This window comes from Nansenia antarctica, assembly GCF_963989245.1.
Source record: "Nansenia antarctica genome assembly, chromosome: 3".
Classification (NCBI taxonomy): domain Eukaryota; kingdom Metazoa; phylum Chordata; class Actinopteri; order Argentiniformes; family Microstomatidae; genus Nansenia; species Nansenia antarctica.
Genome location: NC_137688.1, coordinates 77,805,642 through 77,824,649, shown reverse-complemented (window position 1 = coordinate 77,824,649; position 19,008 = coordinate 77,805,642). Strand labels below are relative to the sequence as shown.

The window sequence follows — 19,008 nt, the reverse complement described above, 5'->3', positions numbered from 1 at the left end:
AGCTTCTGACCGTGGATCGGTTGTTATACGGGGGTTTGCATAATCTACGACATATAAAACGTGAAGCCAAACTGACCTGGAGCCAGTTTCTCTCACGTAGTGGGAGGAGCGTTTGTACGTTGACGTTCGACCGCGACGTGATGACGTCTTGTACGTCAGATCTCATTGGAAACATGTCGGCGTCTGAGAAAACGACCAAGGTTGGTAAAAACATTTTGGGGGAACAACAACAGTTTCCCCGAGCAAATCAGTCATTCATTTTCTCGAGCCTAAAGCCATGCATATCTGAAATGCAATGTTTTACAAGTTGTTTTGTCTTTTACTGACTGGCGTAAAAGTATCGTTTGGACTTACTTGCTTAGCTAAAATAGCTGTCCTGCAGCTAAGCTTCAACAGAGGGCTCGCTCCACCTCCTCTCTCGTGAACAATGCATGGGGCTGGTTCGCGTTATCTGCACAATGCAACATTGCAAACCGATATCCTCCAAACATTGCATACATTGCAAACATTGCAAACATTGCATACATTGCATACATTGCATACATTGCAAACCGATAATCCTGATGTAAAAATACATGCTCCATCGCTTCAACCAGTGCAGAATGTCGGTGCATCCGTGTGTAGTGTGGTCGAGTGTCCCTGTCAGTGGCAATGCAACCTGCAGCTGTGCACGAGACTAGGCTACATTCAATTGTGCGGAATCAGAATCATGCGTGAAAGTAAAGTACATACCCAGCCATCACCTTGTCTTGAGATGTCTTAGATGTCTTAATTAACCAAAATAAGACATCTTTGTCTGTCAAGATGTCTTAAGTCGTCTTAAGACCTAACCTGAAGACATGCACTCATGCACTCACTTAAGACATGGAGCATAGAACTGCCCTTCTTTACCTGTAACTGAAATCTGGGAACCAAGATTTTTGGTTCACCGTAAAAAAAATCCCTCATTGCCCGATCTTGACTCCTCCAGTTTATACGAGTTTATATGCGTATGCTCTTGCAATTAATTTGCATGCATTCTGTTATTACTTTGGAAAGTTTAATCAGTGCACAGTTGGGGAGCACTGGGGTGCATTTATCAGTATGTCTTCATCACCAACAACTAGTTTTTAAAAGCTGTCATCACTTACTACTGTACTTTTATTTCTGCACTTGTATTTTGTGTTGCACCTTGTTTTTAAGGGTATTTTTTATCTGTTGTTTCTCTTTTACGTTTTCTGTTAAGCACTTTGGGCGGCTGTTTTTGTCGTTGTAAAATGTGCTATATCAATAAACATGACTTACTACTTACTTACTATTTCACCATGTGTTTGATATGGTTTGTCTATCCTACCAGGAGTTGTCTGACAGTGATGCATTGGAAATGGACCCTGAAGTGAGACACTTAGATCGAGGTATGTACGTTGGGAGAATAGTGGAATTCTCAAAGTTGTGGAGGCATCAGCGTTCATCTTACAGTTATCCTGTTTAGATTGATTGAGATATGTTAAACGTCCCCAAGGTAATTCAAGTACCACTGCAACAGTGGTTACCAAGGAGACGGAGGCCATGGGTGGGATGCTGTCTCCAGCACTATTGCAGCAGGTAGAGAGGGATGGACTGAAAGGAGGAGAGGAGAGTGAAAGGCTGGCCTCCTCTCTGGCCTCCTCTCTGTGTGTGTCAGGCAGAGCCCTTGCAGGTAAATATGCATCCTTCATGTGTCCACAATGACTTGTTAGAAATTAATTTGTTTGTGTGTGTCTAGTTCCTGTTGCCAGCTTTAGTTTTTTCTCTTTCTTTTATGTGTTTGTTGTCATCTGTCATGTTGTTGTGGTCATCACTTTTCAAAAAATGCCGGTCGAGAGAGGACGCTGGCGTTGCTTGTTTTCGCCGCTTCTCCACCCGAAATCTAGGTGTAATTGCAGTATCCAGAGTAGATTGTCCTACAAAGACACTTAGACTTAGATTTAGTAATCAAAAAATTAATTAGACCCCTATACTTTCTTTTATTTATTTATTTATTTCTTTTTATTTTACTACTCAATCCTTACAAAGTTTGTAAAGCGTTTTTGAGTGTCTAGAAAAGCCTAATGTAAAAGTCTAATGTATTATTATTATTATTATTATTATTATTGTTATTATTATTATTGTTATTATTATTATTATTATTATTATCTGTTTAATCTAGGAGGCCCTTGAACATTGTTTACTTCTTCACAGGACACGCAGCAAAGACCCTTCCGTCCACATCCTCCTCCTCCTCCTCTTCGCTCTCCCTCTTCTCAGCGTCTCCTCCTGGTAGAGCCAAGATGAGTGTCTCTGGGCCTGTCAGTAAATCTCTACTCCCCGCTCCCTCCTCCTCTCCTCCACCCGTCTCTGCCACCCCTCCAAAGATACATCGTGCTCGCAAGACCATGAACAGACCTCCTCCGACACAGGTGGGTCTCTTAAAAACATGGATAATGAATGGCACATTCACCAGGTTGACATAGCTGTTCATGTAATTATGGCTGTTGATGTAAATACAACAGTAAACATTGCTCACATTCCTTATGTTTGTAATCTTTCTGAGTATATTGAATTGATTTGTTAACTTGACAAATCTGTATATTCAACCATTCAAGCTTGTGTACAGTGCCCTGCATAAGTATTGGGACAGTGAATCATTTCCTCTTTTGGCTCGATACACCAAAAGTTTTATTTGAAATCAAACAATTACTATATGGTTCTCACCTTTTATTTGAGGCTACTTGTGTACATATTGGTTTCATAATTTCAAAATGAAACACACTTTTTTTATACATAGTCCCCCTATTACATGGCAGCAAAAATATTCGGACAGTTGGCTTGACTGATGTATCTGGTTGAATGAGAGGCCGTTGTAAAGCGCTTTGGATAAAGGCGCTATATAAGTGGAGTCCATTTACCATTTAACTCCATATCTCTATGGGTCACAGACTTCAGCCAGACTGATTGCTCAACATGACTGCTTAATTTGGACATATTATGAATCTATCCCTATACTTTTGGTGGCATGAAAATAGGAGCACTATACACTATAAACCTCATAGTAATCGTTGGAGTGTTAGGGCCAAAAGAAGAAAAAATGCCTAAATGTCCTAATATTTATGGAGGCCACTGTACATTCCTATCACATTTTAACATGAACTACTTCATAACCACATGATTCCATGACTGGTTGTGTTTCAGATGAGGTGCATAGAGTCACCCATTGTGCCAGTCAACCCCACAGAGCCCACGGCCAGCTTTACTACAGACATAGCGATGGAAACCGGTCAGTATTGAAATGTTACACACATGCTTAGGTGGAAGACAATCTACAATATTATTATTATTATTATTATTATTATTATTATTATTATTATTATTATTATTATTATGAATCCTTTATTTAACCAGTGTAGTCATATTGAGACAGATCAAATGAGCCCTGGCCAAGAAAAGCAGACCTTAATTAAAAAGACACCACATACAGTATAAAAACATACAATATACAACATAAAATAACAACAAACAAGCAACAGAAACAGTGAGCAGACACAGGCTATAAAAGTTAACCTAAGCACATTTGCATGTATGAATGTATGAATATGAATTCTCTGTTCCCCAGCATTTGCAGCAGCAAAGAGGAGGAGATTGGGCCTGGGCTCTGACATCCCTCCTATGAAGACTGGTAGCGTCACAGACAAAGATCAGAAGGTAAGGTCTGAGGTTGTAGAGGATCATGGGTAGGGATGCTGTCCTTTATTATATCCATTCTTTGTAGGGATGGGTCCAACTCCATTTTGTAATTAAGTAATTGCTAAATGATTAAGTCGTTTTAGCTTTTCCAACTGTGTGTAGATTTGAAACCATTTGTGCCTAATGGTCTTTAAAAAAAATAATCTTTGTTGAGTCCCTATTTTTGTGCAGGGTATGGTGAAGGTCCCCTGATTAACTAGTCAATACTGTTACGTTGATCAATCTAACCCCATCCCTACTTCTTAGTATATTATATTAATATTATATTACTATATTAGTATACTTCTTGTATATGAGTGAGTGCACTTGGAATGCCACAAGTGGTTGCTTACAATCTGGTCATTATTATTAAATAATATTTTTTTTATATGAAGTCTGGTGACCGTGTGCACCGTGAGGGGGTGGAGCCAGTTGCCATGACAACGTCAGGACAGCGCAGCTGGCTGGAGGACCTGGACGAGGAGGAGGAGGATGATGCAGACGAGGAGGGGGCCAAACTCTATCACCCCTATTCAAGAGACGACACAGACGCAGTGTACTCTGACAGCAAGGTGAGGAGAAGGTTGAGCTTTTTATTTCTTTATTTTATTTTTATTTTTATTTAACCTTTATTTAACCTGGGAGGTCCCTTGAGATTTTTTATCTTTTTTGAGTGAGACCAGCCTGGCCAAGATAGAAGCACACCACCAGTACAAGTACAAGGTTACACAACTGGAGAATAAAACATCATAAAAACAGACAACAAAATATTATAAAATCCATCTTAGGAATAGCAGTTGCTCTCCTCTGTGGCCCACATCAATGGATGTGAGACATTGGCTGTGAGACATTGGCTGTGTTCCACAATGCGTTCCTGCACTGTATCTAGAGTGTAATACCGTATAGATACTCTAGATTAGAGTACAAGAAGGAAGCAATTCACCATGAGAGGAAGGGGGTTGTGGACTCATTTACCACTGATACAGGGTTGTGGCACGAGGCGAAGTCGAGTAGGAAAATGTACCCTGTGGTAAATGACTCCACAACCCCCGCCCTCGAATAGTAAATTGCTTTTCTACAACAGCCACCACATAATATAAAAAATAAATACACAGTTGTAACATTAAATTCATGTATTTACAATCATTAATCGTTTCAAAATACATATTCTTCCGCCACAGAATATAGTCCCATAAACAAGGGAATGATAACATCATAGTCCCATAAACAAGGGAACATTGATACTGGAAATGCAGTCTGAACAGTGGGTTGTTGAGATATTTACCACTGTTGCTAGCCAATCAGAATCCAGTATCCAAACATGCTGTTGTAGAACGTGTTTTAGAACACAGCCATTCGCCACAGAACCACCAGGGTTGTTGTTGAGGCTAGTGTTGTTCCGATACCATTTTTTGATCCCGATACCGATACCTGACCGTGCAGTACTTGCCGATACCGAGTACCGATCCGATACCACAGCGTTTGAAAAAACAAAACAAAAAAACATGTTTTTTGAGCCGCATACTCACCTCGATGTAAAATTATTGCTAACACTTAGTCTGGCACTGCTCAAAACCTTTGTAAAACTCGTAAAGTTTTTGTAAAAACTTGCGTTCTTGTAAAGTACTCGCCGATACCGATACCAGCATTTTTGTGCGTATCGGTGGCCATGCCGATACTAGTATCGGTATCGGAACAACACTAGTTGAGGCCCATAAAAACATCAATGTTGCCCCTCTCTCTCTGATATGTGTTGTGTTGTCATGGTTGCAGTCTGAGGACGGTGGAGTAGAAGCAAGGCTGTGTGAACGAGACGTGGAGGAGTCTGGGAACATGTCAGACCATGTGAGTCAGTGGCTCCATCTCACTTCTGTCCAGACTCCAGAGTTAGACTCGTTTTTTGGGGCTTTTGGGCACTGTTTCCCCCAAGTAAACCTTCAAAGGGATGTTTTATAATAATAATAATAATAATAATAATAATAATACATTAGGCTCATATAGCGCTTTTCTAGTCACTCAAAGATGCTTTCATCATATCATAGAGATGAGATTTCCTCTTGTTGGGTAAAAAGCAGTTTGTCAACCAAACCTTTGTTGTTCTCAGAGCTCCGAGTCTGACCCTCAGAGGCGGGGCCAGAGGACCAAAGGGAAGAGCGAGTCGCCGTGGACACGCCCCGGGCGTGGGAAAGGGAGGGAGAGAGCTGAGGGAGTGGAGGTGGGGGGAGGTGAGTGGGGAGTGGGAGTGGTGGGGGGGGGGGACAGTGGGAGTTCAAGTCATGATTAGTGCGATTGTTAAAGCGATGGTTCACTATTTTGACAGTGGTGTTGTTGTTGTTGTTGTTGTTTTTTTTATATACTTTACCATCATGTTCTTTGAATGGGTTTCCCAGCAGCCTCAGCAGCAGCTGGTCTGGGGGCGTCCAGCGAGTACACAGAGGTTCCTCTCGGCTCCCTGGACATCACGGCTGCAGACAGCCTCACGCTGTCACCTCATCACGGTGGGTCCAGGACGCGCAACACAGCTTCTCTCTGTTTACACTCCTGGGTCTCTGGGTTGAATCCTAACTAGCGGCACCTAATCTTCCCATAAACTCATGGACTCTTCCCATAGACTAGTATGGTTTATCCCATGAACATCAATGTGGACTATTCTTCTAACTAATCCTCCTGTCTGCTAAACTCTGCTGCTGTTGAAATAACTTTTACCTTCATGCAGCTCGATACAATTCTAGACAGTGTGGAGGACACAGTCACAGTAAGCAACCTGTTTTCAACATAATTATGTGGCTGTTAAGGTTAAGGCCACCGCTGAGACCACCGCTAGTGCTAGCGCTATCCATTTAGCACCATTAAAGTGCTAGCGCTTTCCACCCCCCCCCACCCGATCAACAAAAATGCAAAAAAAAAAGTGGGGGGAAAAGTGTCACCTTTTTGGGCCATCACCAGTTTGCACCCCTTGATTGTGTGTGTGTGTGTGTGTGTGTGTGTGTGTGTGTGTGTGTGTGTGTGTGTAGAAGGCAGTGATGCAGGAGAGACAGAGCGTCTGGAGGAGCTGCCTCTGTGCAGCTGCAGGATGGAGGCGCCCCGGGTGGACGGAGCCTCCGGACGGGCCAACAGACTCTGCATGGCCACGGAGAGCACCAACGGAGAGGTGTGTGTGTGTGTGTGTGTGTGTGTGTGTGTGAGACAGACTTATACAACTGTTGTAATTGTCTGGTAAAACTTTCTCCCTCTCTCTCCCTGGTTCTCTCCCTCTCTCCCCCCCTCTCTCTCTCTCTCTCCCTCTCCCTCTCCCTCTCTCTCTCTCTCTCCCTGGTTCTCTCCCTCTCTCTCTCTCTCTCTCTCTCCCTGGTTCTCTCCCTCTCCCTCTCTCTCTCTCTCTCCCTGGTTCTACCCCTCTCTCTCTCTCTCCCCCCCCCTCCCCCTCCCATTTCCCCTCTGCACAGCATTTTAGTACTATTGAGGCCACTGTAAAAATCCATCACTTTATTACTTTATCAATGTAGGGTTACTTTTTTCGTTACTTTAATATGTGTCAATGTCAATGTTGAGGAAAGCCATTGAAGAATTTTACTCTTGTGTACTTGTGTACAGTAAGTTGTAATAAAAGCGATTCTGATTCAAAGACACTGTCATTGTGTTCAAATATAATATTGCATTATTATTGTGCCTCTCTCCCCCCCCCCCCCTGTGTGTCTCAGTTGGCGGGCTGCACCAACTCCATAGTGAAGGGGGAGACCATGCGTCCGTCCAGCCGCGTGTCTCTCATGGTGCTGTGTGAGAGCCACCGCTCCCACATGGTGAAGCACCACTGCTGCCCTGGCTGTGGCTACTTCTGCATCACGGTGAGAACACAGTGGTTTATCATAAACATCAATGTAGACTAGTATGGTTGAATCCTACTGTTTGGAGTCAGGCATGCTTGCCCCAAGCCTAGATGCAGCCCCTTGACTGTATATATATATGTGTGGTGGCCTGGGAAAACCCTTCACATGGTGGCATTTTGACATTTTCATTTTTTAATATTTCCATAAATTAGAAGTTAAAAAGTTATGAGCATTTTAATGTATCATGTCAAAAAAAGTGAAAGATGAGAAATGCTGCCCCCGACCCCTTTCTCCTCCGGGTCGGGGGAGGAGCCTATGCAGATCGGCTGGTCTCGTTTGTCTGCTTGTGATGCAAAGCAAACTACCCACCACAAAAACATAAAAATAAGTACTTTCTCTTTTGTTTTCTTAAAATGTTTATTCACCATAATGTAGTATGGAGTTCAAAGTACTAGAATACCACATAAGCCTGCAAACTGTGACACTTTAAAATAATGTGAAAAAATACTTTCTTGTGAAATATGACAACCCTAGTTGACTATCTGTACAGTATAGTACAGTGGATTGTGTACATAGCCTCTATTGATGTAAACCAGCTCCTTACCTTCTTGTGATTTTATGCATCTATGCTTTTTCTAAAATGTGTTTCTTTTTCCTTTCCTAAACACCAGGGGAGCCTCCCCTCCTAAATTTCGTTGTTTGGTACCTGTACTGTAGCAATGACAAATAAAGTCTATCTATCTATCAAAATCGCCCAAATCGCGATTTCCATCTATTTTTGCTCTTTGCCACAAACGAACGACAGCGACATCCGACGGGTTTTCCCAGGCCACCACACATATATACTATAAACTCTTGTTAAAAGCTGTAAAAGCTTGTTTATAAAGCTCTCACTCTCAACAGAATATGTTCAGACCTTTTGCTAGCATATCAGCCCAATAGAGCTCTCAAGAGGTCTTCTGACACTGGCTTTCTCTGTGTACCACATGTACAAAAGAAGAGATTTGGTGAGGCTGCATTCTCATTTTATGCACCCAAATTGTCCTCACCGAGCTCAGCCAATACACTATGAAAGTGGGGAGCTTAGGTGGCGTAGTGGGTTAAGCGTCGACCACGTAGCCGCATCCTTCCTGTCATAATCTACACTGTATCTGTCAATAAAAGGAAAAATATGAGTGGGACTGCCCCACTCAGAAAACAAATACTTAAAAAATACGTTCCCACGGGTCCTTGAAATCCTTGAAAGTTTGTGAATTTGAGGGGGGAAATCAAGGTCTTTTAAGTTTTTGAAAATAGACATGGGTCATTGAAAGTGCTTGAATTCCCCTCTCTCTCTCTCTCAAAAAATAATAATATATACAGTATATTAAAAATGTTTTACAGCTGTGCTGTGGTAGAGAAGGCAAGAGACCATCTAGTGTTCACACATTCAAGCCTCTCTTTGTAATTGTTCTCTGTGAGCGGATAGTTCCTATTATATAAATTCTCATCTAGATCTGTCTCAAACTATGCCGTGTTGGGTCCTTGAATTTGAGGGAATTGAGTCTTGAAAGGTGCTTGAATTTGATGTTTCAGAAGGTGTGGGAACCCTGAAAAGTACATAAGTCACAAACTTCAGAATACAGTCATGTCAATATAGAGTCATATACAGTCATGTGAGAAAAAAGATAGGACACCCCATGAAAACCCCTTGTCTTTTTCAACATATTTCAACATAATGTTCTTCATTTTAACAATATTGAGAGATGGAGGTAATATTGACCTGTATGTCATATTATTACTGTGTCATATTATTACTAGGGTTGGGTACCGTTTGGGTTTTATTCGATACCGGTGCCAAATCGATACTTTAAAAACGGTACCGGTACCGTAACGGTACTTAAATCGGTACTTTTTTCCCCTGGATTTTTCACATCAGTGGCGGGGTGGTCACTGACGCGATTTTCCGCGTGCACGCCATTAATGCCGAGCGGCGATGTTTTATATAGAAGGTGATCAAATACCAACATATCCTGACGCTACAGCTGCAGCAGAACATGGGGAACCCGCATATAGCACTGAATGTGACTGACAGATACGCCCAAGACACACACACACACACACACACAAAGATAATCAGCTCATTGAATATGAAGTAGCCTACACACAGAACCGGGAACGCGCATACAGCACTGAACAACATTCGTAGAATATAAACTTGTGACTGACAGTCACATACATACACACACACACACTGAAAGATTATCAGCTCATCAATACGAAGTAGGCCTACATGAGAGTACACGCACAAAACGGGCTAACGTTACTCATTAACTGTTTACACAAGTAAAATCACAGTGTGACAGTCAGATGGAGCATTCAGTAAACAACCAATAGCAAGGTAATGCATATTATCAGCTGAGAAAACCAACTTTTACCTTTGATGACACCGACATAAGCCCTGTTTACCCTGTTTACCCGTACCTCCGCTGTTCTGTTCGTGATGATTTTAGATTATTTTTGCCCCGCGCATATTGCGTCTCGTATTGTCCAAATGTGCCTAGCTGCATGTTTTTCCAGCATGTAAATCCGTTGTCAATAAAACTTTGACTCCCCTTCTTTTCCCCTGACTGTGTCGTTGCTGAAGTGATGGAGAGAGGGAAAGGAGTGATTTCCTGAAATCCAAATGTCCCGCAAAATTCAGACCAATCACAAAACTGTTTTGCAAGCGCGTCGCCTCGCGTGTGTTGAGAGCGATTCAGTCTCGATTGCATGCACTGTGTGGAACTTTAATGGGCAATGTCACGAGCGGTTGACGTCCGTTTCGGACACCAGGGGGTGAGAGAGGAACCGAAACGAGGCACAGAAATCTCCGTTGCAATTCGGTTCGGTAGGTACCGAATGTAAAGTAACCGGTACCATACCGGTACCGGTTTTCGGTACCCAACCCTAATTATTACTGTATGTCATATTATTACTGTGTCATATTATTACTGTGTCATATTATTACTGTATGTCATATGATATTATTACTTGACCAGAACCTTCCATCCCCCCTCTCCTCTCAGGGCACCTTCCTGGAGTGTTGTCCAGACCAGCGCATCGCCCACCGCTTCCACCGGGGCTGCGTGTCGGTGCTGGGGGGCGGGCGGGGCCGGGGGGGGCTGGGGGCCGGCATGCTGTTCTGCCCCCACTGTGGGGAGGACGCGTCAGAGGCGCAGGAGGTCACCATCCCCCCCTCCGCGGCGGCGGTCACGGCAACGATCGTCACGACGTCAGCCTCCTCCACCACCACGCCCTCGTCCCTCCCGCCGCCCGCCCCCTCCCCCGCCCTCTCCCTGGCAGCCTCCACGGGGGGGGCGCTGAAAAACGGGAAAAGGCCGGAAGGTCCTATCAGGTGAGAGAGCCAGAGAGAGAGTGAAAAACTGACTGCATTTCTTGAGTCGTCCACTGGGTGGATTGGCGGGTTTTTGGTCTATTCAGGTCTGATATGGTGGCAGTGTGTGTGAGAGGTAGTATTGAGTAAAGTGACTGTGTGCTTAAGAACAGCCGTGCCTTTTTTACCTACTAAAAGAGCCGCCTCTTTACAATGCTCAAGCTGCTATTTACACACAACGACCACTAGTTACCGCCTGTAAATTAGCCTGCTTCCTACACAGAAAAACTAAATATCTTCATACTAGCTTATCCTGATGTGATTTTTGCAAATGTATGGATACTGGGTGGTAGAACGCACACATCTAGGAAAAGTCATGAAAGGAGGGTCCTGAAATTAGTGCAAAGATATAACACTTTTTCTTTACTCACAGTTTACTCACACTCCTCATGGCTGTTCTAGTGTTACGGTTAGGTAGTCCGTATACGTGGGGTATATTTGACACGTCTGCTGATGATGGACCAATACCATTCTCTCTCTCCCTCCTCAGCGCCCGCATGCGTGGGTGTGTGAAGCGCCCGGCCGAGCAGCAGCCCGCCCCTCCCACGGGCTCGGCCGCGCCCCTGGACCCGGCCCTCCCGGCGGAGGGGGGGGACGTCATCGACAGCGTGGGGCCGTCCCTCTGCCTCCCCAACGGGAAGCCCGTCTGCCCCGGCGCCCTGCCCCCCGGGCCCAGCAGGGCCTCCCTGCAGAAGGCCATCCTCACCCAGGACCAGGAGAGGTGACCACAACAACATCAGGACATTATCGCATGTGGCACACCCTGTGTACTGTCTTTAACTCACTAGCCTAGCCTAACTCGTTAGCCTCATTAGCCCAGCCTAACTAGTTAGCCTCATTAGCCTAGCCTAACTAGTTAGCCTCATTAGCCTAGCCTAACTCATTAGCCGCATAGCATAGGAGGCTACTGGTCAAAGTTAGGGTGGGGTGTGCTATTTGAGATGCAGACTTACTGTTTGTTAATATATTTTATTATATACAGGTTTCCCACGGGTCGTTGAAATCCTTGAAAGTTTGTGAATTTGAGAAAAATAAATCAAGGTCTTAAAAGATTTTGAAAATAGACATGGACATGTCATTGAAAGTACTTGAATTCCCCTCTCTCTCAAAAAAAATATTCAAAAATGTTTTACTTAGCTTCAGAAGGTGTGGGAACCCTGTATATATAACATTATTATTATTTTAATACTTTTTAAAAAAACTGCATCCTTCGGTCCTCACATCCTTGAAGTAGATTTGTAGAAGACCCTACTTCTCATCTGTCTAGTGGTACTGGATCAGCCTTGGGGGCCAGTCAGACACAACTAAAGCCGTCACAGCTGTACCATGTGACCTGTTCTCACGCCGTGTTCTTCTCTGTGTTGATGTTGTAGGAGGAAGAAGTTGAGGTTCCACCCCCGCCAGCTCTACCCCGCCGCCAAGCAGGGAGAGGTACAGAGGGTCCTCGTCATGCTCAGTGAGTGTCACTAACCAGGACTCCTACGCTAAACAGGGTTCGACATTAACGGTTGCCCGATTGCCCGGGGCAAGTAAAAAATTCGCCGGGTTTGTTGTTTGTTTGTTTGAAGAACAACGGACGGCGCAGGCGTCAGACCAGACTAGATGATCGTGGAGTGAAGATATTATTAAAACGTACGCGCCTGTCCACCTGTCTGTCGATCAGCGCGTACGCTTCAATAATATCTTCACTCCACGATCATCTAGTCTGGTCTGGCGCCTGCGCCGTCCGTTGTTCTTCCTGCACACCGATACACAGATCCAGCATCCAGCAGCGAATTTTTTACTACCCCGGGCAACCGTTAATGTCCAACCCTGAACCACAGTAACTAAATAATTTTCCCAGCACTGCGACAGCAACTATGGTGGCTGTGAAATCATTCAAGCACAGTGCAGCTCAGCCCCGAATCAGGAGTTTAATTATGGTACTAAGTGAATCTCAATAGTCTAAAAACTGAGCTCAGCTAAGGTACTGTCAGAGCAATAATGTGCGTGTACAATTGTCTGTTGAGTACAGGAGAGGAAAAGGAGACAAGTAGGGGGAAGCTGTTTGACTATTGAGATTGCACCCTAATGTTAGTAAGTAAGTAAGTAAGTCATGTTTATTTATAGAGCACATTTTACAACGACAAAAACAGCCGCCCAAAGTGCTTAACAGAAAACACTAGTAAAAGAGAAACAACAGATAAAAAAATACACTAAAAACAAGGTGCAATACAAAATACAAGTGCAGAAATGAAAGTACAAAAAGTGCAGTGTCGGGAGGCAGGCTCACCTCAGGTCAAAGGCCAGGGAGAAAAGGTGTGTCTAGTTTTTTCTAAAAGCCTTGACGCTCTGTTCCTTCTTCCTCCATCCCTCCCTCCCCCCCTCCCTCCCTCTCTCCCTGCGGCCCAGTGGAGGGCATCGACCCTGCCTACCAGGCCGACATCCAGTACAGACGCTGTGCTCTTCACGCTGCTGCGGGGCGGGGTCTGCTGGAGGTCTGCTACCTGCTGGTCCAGGTGGGTGGGGGGGGGGGAGGTGTGCTAGGTGGGTGGGGGGTTCCAAACTAGATAGAACTGAGTGTGGGGGCAAAAAGTTACTTTTAAATCATGGTTATGGTAATGGAATTGTAATTGCAATTCCTCTTCTCAGAAGCCTAAACCATTAGAAATCTTGATTTTTTTTTACCGCTTTCATAAAAGCTTTTTATATTGAATACAATACAGTGTTTCCTCTATATGCATTTATTCGTGGCGTGCCGCCACCAAAGAATTTCCTCCGCCACCAAATGATTCAGACAGTCCACTTTGATTCAGGCTGCGCAGAAAGGCAGCGAGTTATTATGACCGGAGAACAGAAAAAAAGCAGATTGAAGCTAGATTTAGGCCGCTTCCAGACCAACATTTCGTTACGATATAGCGGTAGTTATTTACAATATGTTACAATGTTTCAATTAACCTCGTCGTTTGTGTTCACACTGCAATCGAGACTCAACAGGCGCGCGGCGCGAGGCGACACGCTTTCAAAACAGTTTTGTGATTGGTCCGAATTTAGCGGGACATTTGGATTTCAGGAAATCCCTCTCCTCTCTCTCTCTTAGCCCGTCGCCGGTCCCTTTAATCCCGTATCCTAATCGAAAATGCAACATCATCAGCGACGACTGTGGGTTATTGCATTTACTGCTGTTCTCTGGTTCATGTTCTTATACCAGTGCTCAGTATAGAGTATTTTAAATGAACATTCGTAATGTATGTCTCTGATGTTCATGGTCAATTAAATGCGGTGGTAGCTGACGTAACTACGGAAGAAATACCGGGGGTGCAAAGCTGGAGCGAAGCTAAAAGCTAAATCGAGGAGGCGGTGGAGATACAAGCCGTTTCTACCATCAATCGTAATGGGAAATGTTAACTCCTTACCCAACAAATGTGACGAGTTGGAGGCACTCTTGATGCATCATTCAGTGTATCGGGAGTGCAGCCTGATGTGCTTCTCTGAGAGCTGGCTAAATGACAACATCGCCGACTCATGTGTGGAGATCGAACTATTCATAGCAATATGCACGGGGCAAAAAGAATCTATTGCTTCTAAAATCACCAAGAACAGAACGGCGGAGGTACGGGTAAACACGGCTCATGTTGGTGTCCTCAGAGGTAAGAGTTGGTTTTCTTTAACTCAACTGATAGCATTACCTTGCTGTTGTTGTTTACCGAATGCTCCATCTGACTGTCACACTGTGATTTTACTTGTGTAAACAGTTAATGAGTAACGTTAGCCGGTTTTGTGCGTGTCCTCTCACGTAGGCCTACTTCGTATTGATCTTTCTGTGTGTGTGTGTGTGTGTGTGTGTGTGTGTGTGTGTGTAATGCGCGTTCCGCATGTTCCGCTGCAGCTGTAGGATATATTGGTATTTGATCACCTTCTATATAAAATCACCTGCTCGGCTTTAATGACTTAACCGCTATTTAAGAAATTATAATTGTTGCCTCCCTCTATACTAGTTTTTGGTGAAACCACGTCTTTGTTTTGAGCGCCAGTGCGCGTTTTATGCCGTGCACGCGTGAAAAAAATTTGGGCGCAGCGCGCGCGAAAGATAACCACTCCGTCACTAATGTGAAAAATCCTGGAGGAAACACTGCAATATACAAAAAATATGAATACTTTACAGCTATTATAGATGTGACACCACTAATTGTCCGTGTCTGTTTATTTACAGGCAGGCGCTAAAGTGGACGCCCAAGACAAAGCCCTGAGGACCCCTCTCCTGGAGGCCATCATCAACGACCACAAGGACGTGGCCAGATACCTGGTCCAGAGCGGCGCCTGCGTCTATCACATTGTGAGTGGCGGGTGTACCACCCAAATATACCACCATGCTCCTATGCTCACCTTTTGCTAGCATATCAGCCCAATAGAGCTCTCAGGTCTTTTGCTAGCATATCAGCCCAATAGAGCTCTCAGGTCTTTTGCTAGCATATCAGCCCAATAGAGCTCTCAGGTCTTTTGCTAGCAAATCAGCCCAATAGAGCTCTCAGGTCTTCCGACGCTGGTTTTCTCTGTGTACCACATGTACAAAAGAAGAGATTTGGTGAGGCTGCATTCTCATTTTATGCACCCAGATTCTGGAATGCATGCCAGTTTACATTAGGGATGCAACCTCAACAAATATGTTCAAGTCAAGACTAAAAACCCATCTTTTTAATATTGCCTTTAAATGACTAAATAATTCAATTCTGATTATATAATGATTGGAGCACTTTAAGCTGCAACGTTTGCAGAAAAAGCGCTATACAAATAAAAGTTATTATTATTATAATTATTATTATATAGTCGGACCAAATATACCACCATGCTCCTATAGATAGACCAAATATACCACCACGCTTCCTTTTTTGTCTGTATGGCAGTGAAATCCCTAATTTCATCAGCTCAAGGATGACAAAAAGCTATCATATGGTATCGCGAATAGGTCTAAAATTATATCCAAACGGTCTTAAAAAGGTTTAAAAATTGTCTTAAATTTGACTTGGTGAAACTTGTAGGAACCCTGTTACTTACTTACTTACTTACTTACTTACTTACGTACTTACTTTCCAGGAGGAAGACGGGTATACTGGTCTGCACCACGCGGCCAAGCTGGGCAGTCTGGACATCGTCATTCTCCTGCTGGAGACGGGGCAGGTGGACATCAACGCACAGGTGGGGCAGAGAGGGGGCCGCCGTGGGCTCTAGACAGGGTGGCAACAACCAACAAGTCTGTGTGTGTGTGTGTGTGTGTGTGTGTGTGTGTGTGTGTGTGTGTGTGTTTGATCAGTCTGTCACTGTATTTGTGAATGTCCATTCAGTAATTAAGACACCTTTTTAGGCATGGTCCCTGTATTTTAGGGTAACCCAAAAGTAATTGGACAATTGGACTTGACAGGTGTTTCTGGATAGTCAGTCAGGTGTGTTCCATCTCTTTTGTGCAGGCAATAAGAGAAATGTCAATGTGTAGTATTGACTCTAGGTTTTTGGTTTTGGATATGCATACGAAGTGGTGTAATCTCTAAATCTGTGTGTCCTCTCAGGACAGTGGAGGCTGGACTCCCATCATCTGGGCCGCTGAGCACAAACACCTGGAGGTGATCAGAGCGCTGTTGAACAGAGGAGCTGACGTCACCATCAAGGACAAGGTCTGTCTCTGTCTTTCTCCCTCCCTTTGGCCTTTTTGCTGGAACAACTCAGAAGGGTGACATACAGTACATGATTTTGTCACTCATCCCAAAAAGGAACATGCTGGAGACAAACATAGTCAGCTTCTATAGAAAGCTCCATAGGATACTCTAAATATAGGTGTTTTAGCTAGATTGTTGAACATGATAAAATATTAGTGTTTGATATTCATGTGTGCTAGTCGCAAATGTAGATGGTCCCAGTCCCAGTCCCAGTTTTTGGGATGATGGTGTTGGTAAATGCAAAATAATTCACAGTATTAAATTATTTGATGGTAGGAGTACGTTTAGCAGCCGATATTTCTATTTTCATGTCTTTGCTTTGCATGGCTGACCAGCGACGTTCCACTGGACCGGCGTATTGAAGACGTGGTGGGTCGTCCTCTCGTAGTACAGTAAACAGCACGGTTATCGACTGATCCATCTCTCTCTTTTGTTCCTGTGTCTGTCCGTCAGGAGATGAACGTGTGTCTCCACTGGGCGTCCTTCGCGGGCTGCGTGGAGATCGCTGAGATGGTGCTGAACGCCGGCTGCCCCCTGACCTCCGTCAACATGCACGGGGACACGCCCCTCCACATCGCTGCCAGGGAGGGCTTCCAGGAGTGCGTCACGTGAGTGGCTCTTAACTCTTTGACTGCCAGCCATGTTCAGAGCGGAGAGCTCCACACTGCCAGACTTTTGGGGCATTTTCGCTGAACTTTGAAGACCCACCAAATATTGAATTTTCGGACTACATAAACATTGAACATATCTACCAAAACTTTAGACTCTCTTCTTTCATCAGAAAAAGAAAGTTTGTTTCTAGCCTCTTTGAGTGTTTAGAAATCGGCCGTAGAACATAGGGTGGTTTCAGCAAAAACACCTGATTTTGACCAATAAACAGAGAAAACGAGCTTTTTCTGCAGAACTTTTTATTTTATTTTATTTTTCTGCACTTTTTCTGTATCATCCGACTCTGAACTGTTTGAAGAGTCGCGCGATGGCCGCGCTGCTCCGCGATGCTCCGCAATGCTCCGCGCCGCAATGCTCCGCGCCGCGTTTGGCACATACCCTGATCCGTTTCGCCATTACTACAACCCACAGCAAGCCACTTCCTTCTCCAGGCTTTTATCGAACTACTGCCCCCATCTGGGACCGAAATACATTACACCCAAGTCTGAAATTCACTCGCTAGGTGTAGAACATGTCAATAACGCGATCCCCGCGAAAAAAAAAAAAATTCTATAAGACGCCAATTGGCGTCTTTGGCAGTCAACGTTACTATTCTATAAGACGCCAATTGGCGTCTTTGGCAGTCAATGAGTTAATAATAATAATAATAATAATAATAATAATAATAATAACTTTTATTTGTATAGCACTTTTCCTGCAAACGTTGCAGCTCAAAGTGCTCCAATCATTATATAATCATAATTTAATTATTTAGTCGTTGAAAGGCAATATTAAAAAGATGGGTTTTTAGTCTTGACTTGAACATAATGTGCTGAGGTTGCATCCCTAATGTAAACTGGCAGTGCATTCCACAATCTGGGTGCATAAAATGAGAATGCAGCCTCACCAAATCTCTTCTTTTGTACATGTGGTACACAGAGAAAACCAGCGTCAGAAGACCTGAGAGCTCTATTGGGCTGATATGCTAGCAAAAGGTCTGAACATATTCTGGTACTGTGCCAGTGAGAGCTTTATAAACAAGCAGAAGGATCTTGAAATCTATTCTGAACTTAACAGGAAGCCAGTGTAGAGTTTCTAAAACAGGACATTCTGTAGAACGTCAGTCAGTCGTTAATCACGGAATTAGTATTAATGGACTTCTTCTAATTTGGGGGACATATGAGCGGCAATAAGAATACATTGGTCTAAATTAAGAAAAAAAAATAAGAAAAAATGTACACTAAATTAAGAAGAAAAAAAAAAGAATCACAATCATTCTTCATTGCTACATGATGTTTATTCTGCCTGTTCCATGTCTGTGGTGTGTTGGTGTGTGTGTACTCAGGCTGTTCCTGTCGAGGGGGGCCGACATCGACATCATGAACAGGGAAGGGGACACGCCTCTCACTCTGGCACGCTCTGATTCGCCCGTCTGGGTGTCACTCCAGATCAACAGGAAGCTACGGAGGGGGATAGCCAATCGCATGCTTCGGACAGAGAAGATTATCAGCAGGTTCGTAGCTGACATTCTGCTTTACTCACAAAAATTCAAATTCTAAATTCTAAAATTCAAATTTCAGTTACTCCCTGTTACTTGGTAGAATGTCAGTTGACTGTGGCTGTAGCTCAGGAGGTAGAGCCGGCGTCTAACGATCGCAAGGTTGGTGGTTCGACCCCCGGCTCCTCCTCCTGTCCACGTGTCGAGGTG

The 19,008-nt window shown here is 44.0% G+C and overlaps 1 protein-coding gene across 1 annotated transcript in view; it reads left to right on the top strand.

Moving 5' to 3' along the window:
- Positions 1-173: 173 nt before the first annotated feature.
- Positions 174-19,008, top strand: part of ehmt2 (euchromatic histone-lysine N-methyltransferase 2) — a gene marked incomplete at its 5' end in the record, with an annotated part of 24,046 nt that continues 5,211 nt past the window's right edge. The window contains 22 exon segments of the mRNA XM_080526694.1: positions 174-200; positions 1,337-1,394; positions 1,493-1,678; positions 2,200-2,417; positions 3,190-3,274; positions 3,611-3,699; positions 4,116-4,292; positions 5,494-5,565; positions 5,825-5,945; positions 6,114-6,218; positions 6,735-6,871; positions 7,422-7,565; positions 10,595-10,923; positions 11,453-11,683; positions 12,336-12,418; positions 13,354-13,460; positions 15,155-15,277; positions 16,036-16,145; positions 16,147-16,192; positions 16,506-16,610; positions 17,106-17,260; positions 18,646-18,813. Coding sequence (XP_080382820.1) covers positions 174-200; positions 1,337-1,394; positions 1,493-1,678; positions 2,200-2,417; positions 3,190-3,274; positions 3,611-3,699; positions 4,116-4,292; positions 5,494-5,565; positions 5,825-5,945; positions 6,114-6,218; positions 6,735-6,871; positions 7,422-7,565; positions 10,595-10,923; positions 11,453-11,683; positions 12,336-12,418; positions 13,354-13,460; positions 15,155-15,277; positions 16,036-16,145; positions 16,147-16,192; positions 16,506-16,610; positions 17,106-17,260; positions 18,646-18,813 — 2,876 coding nt within the window.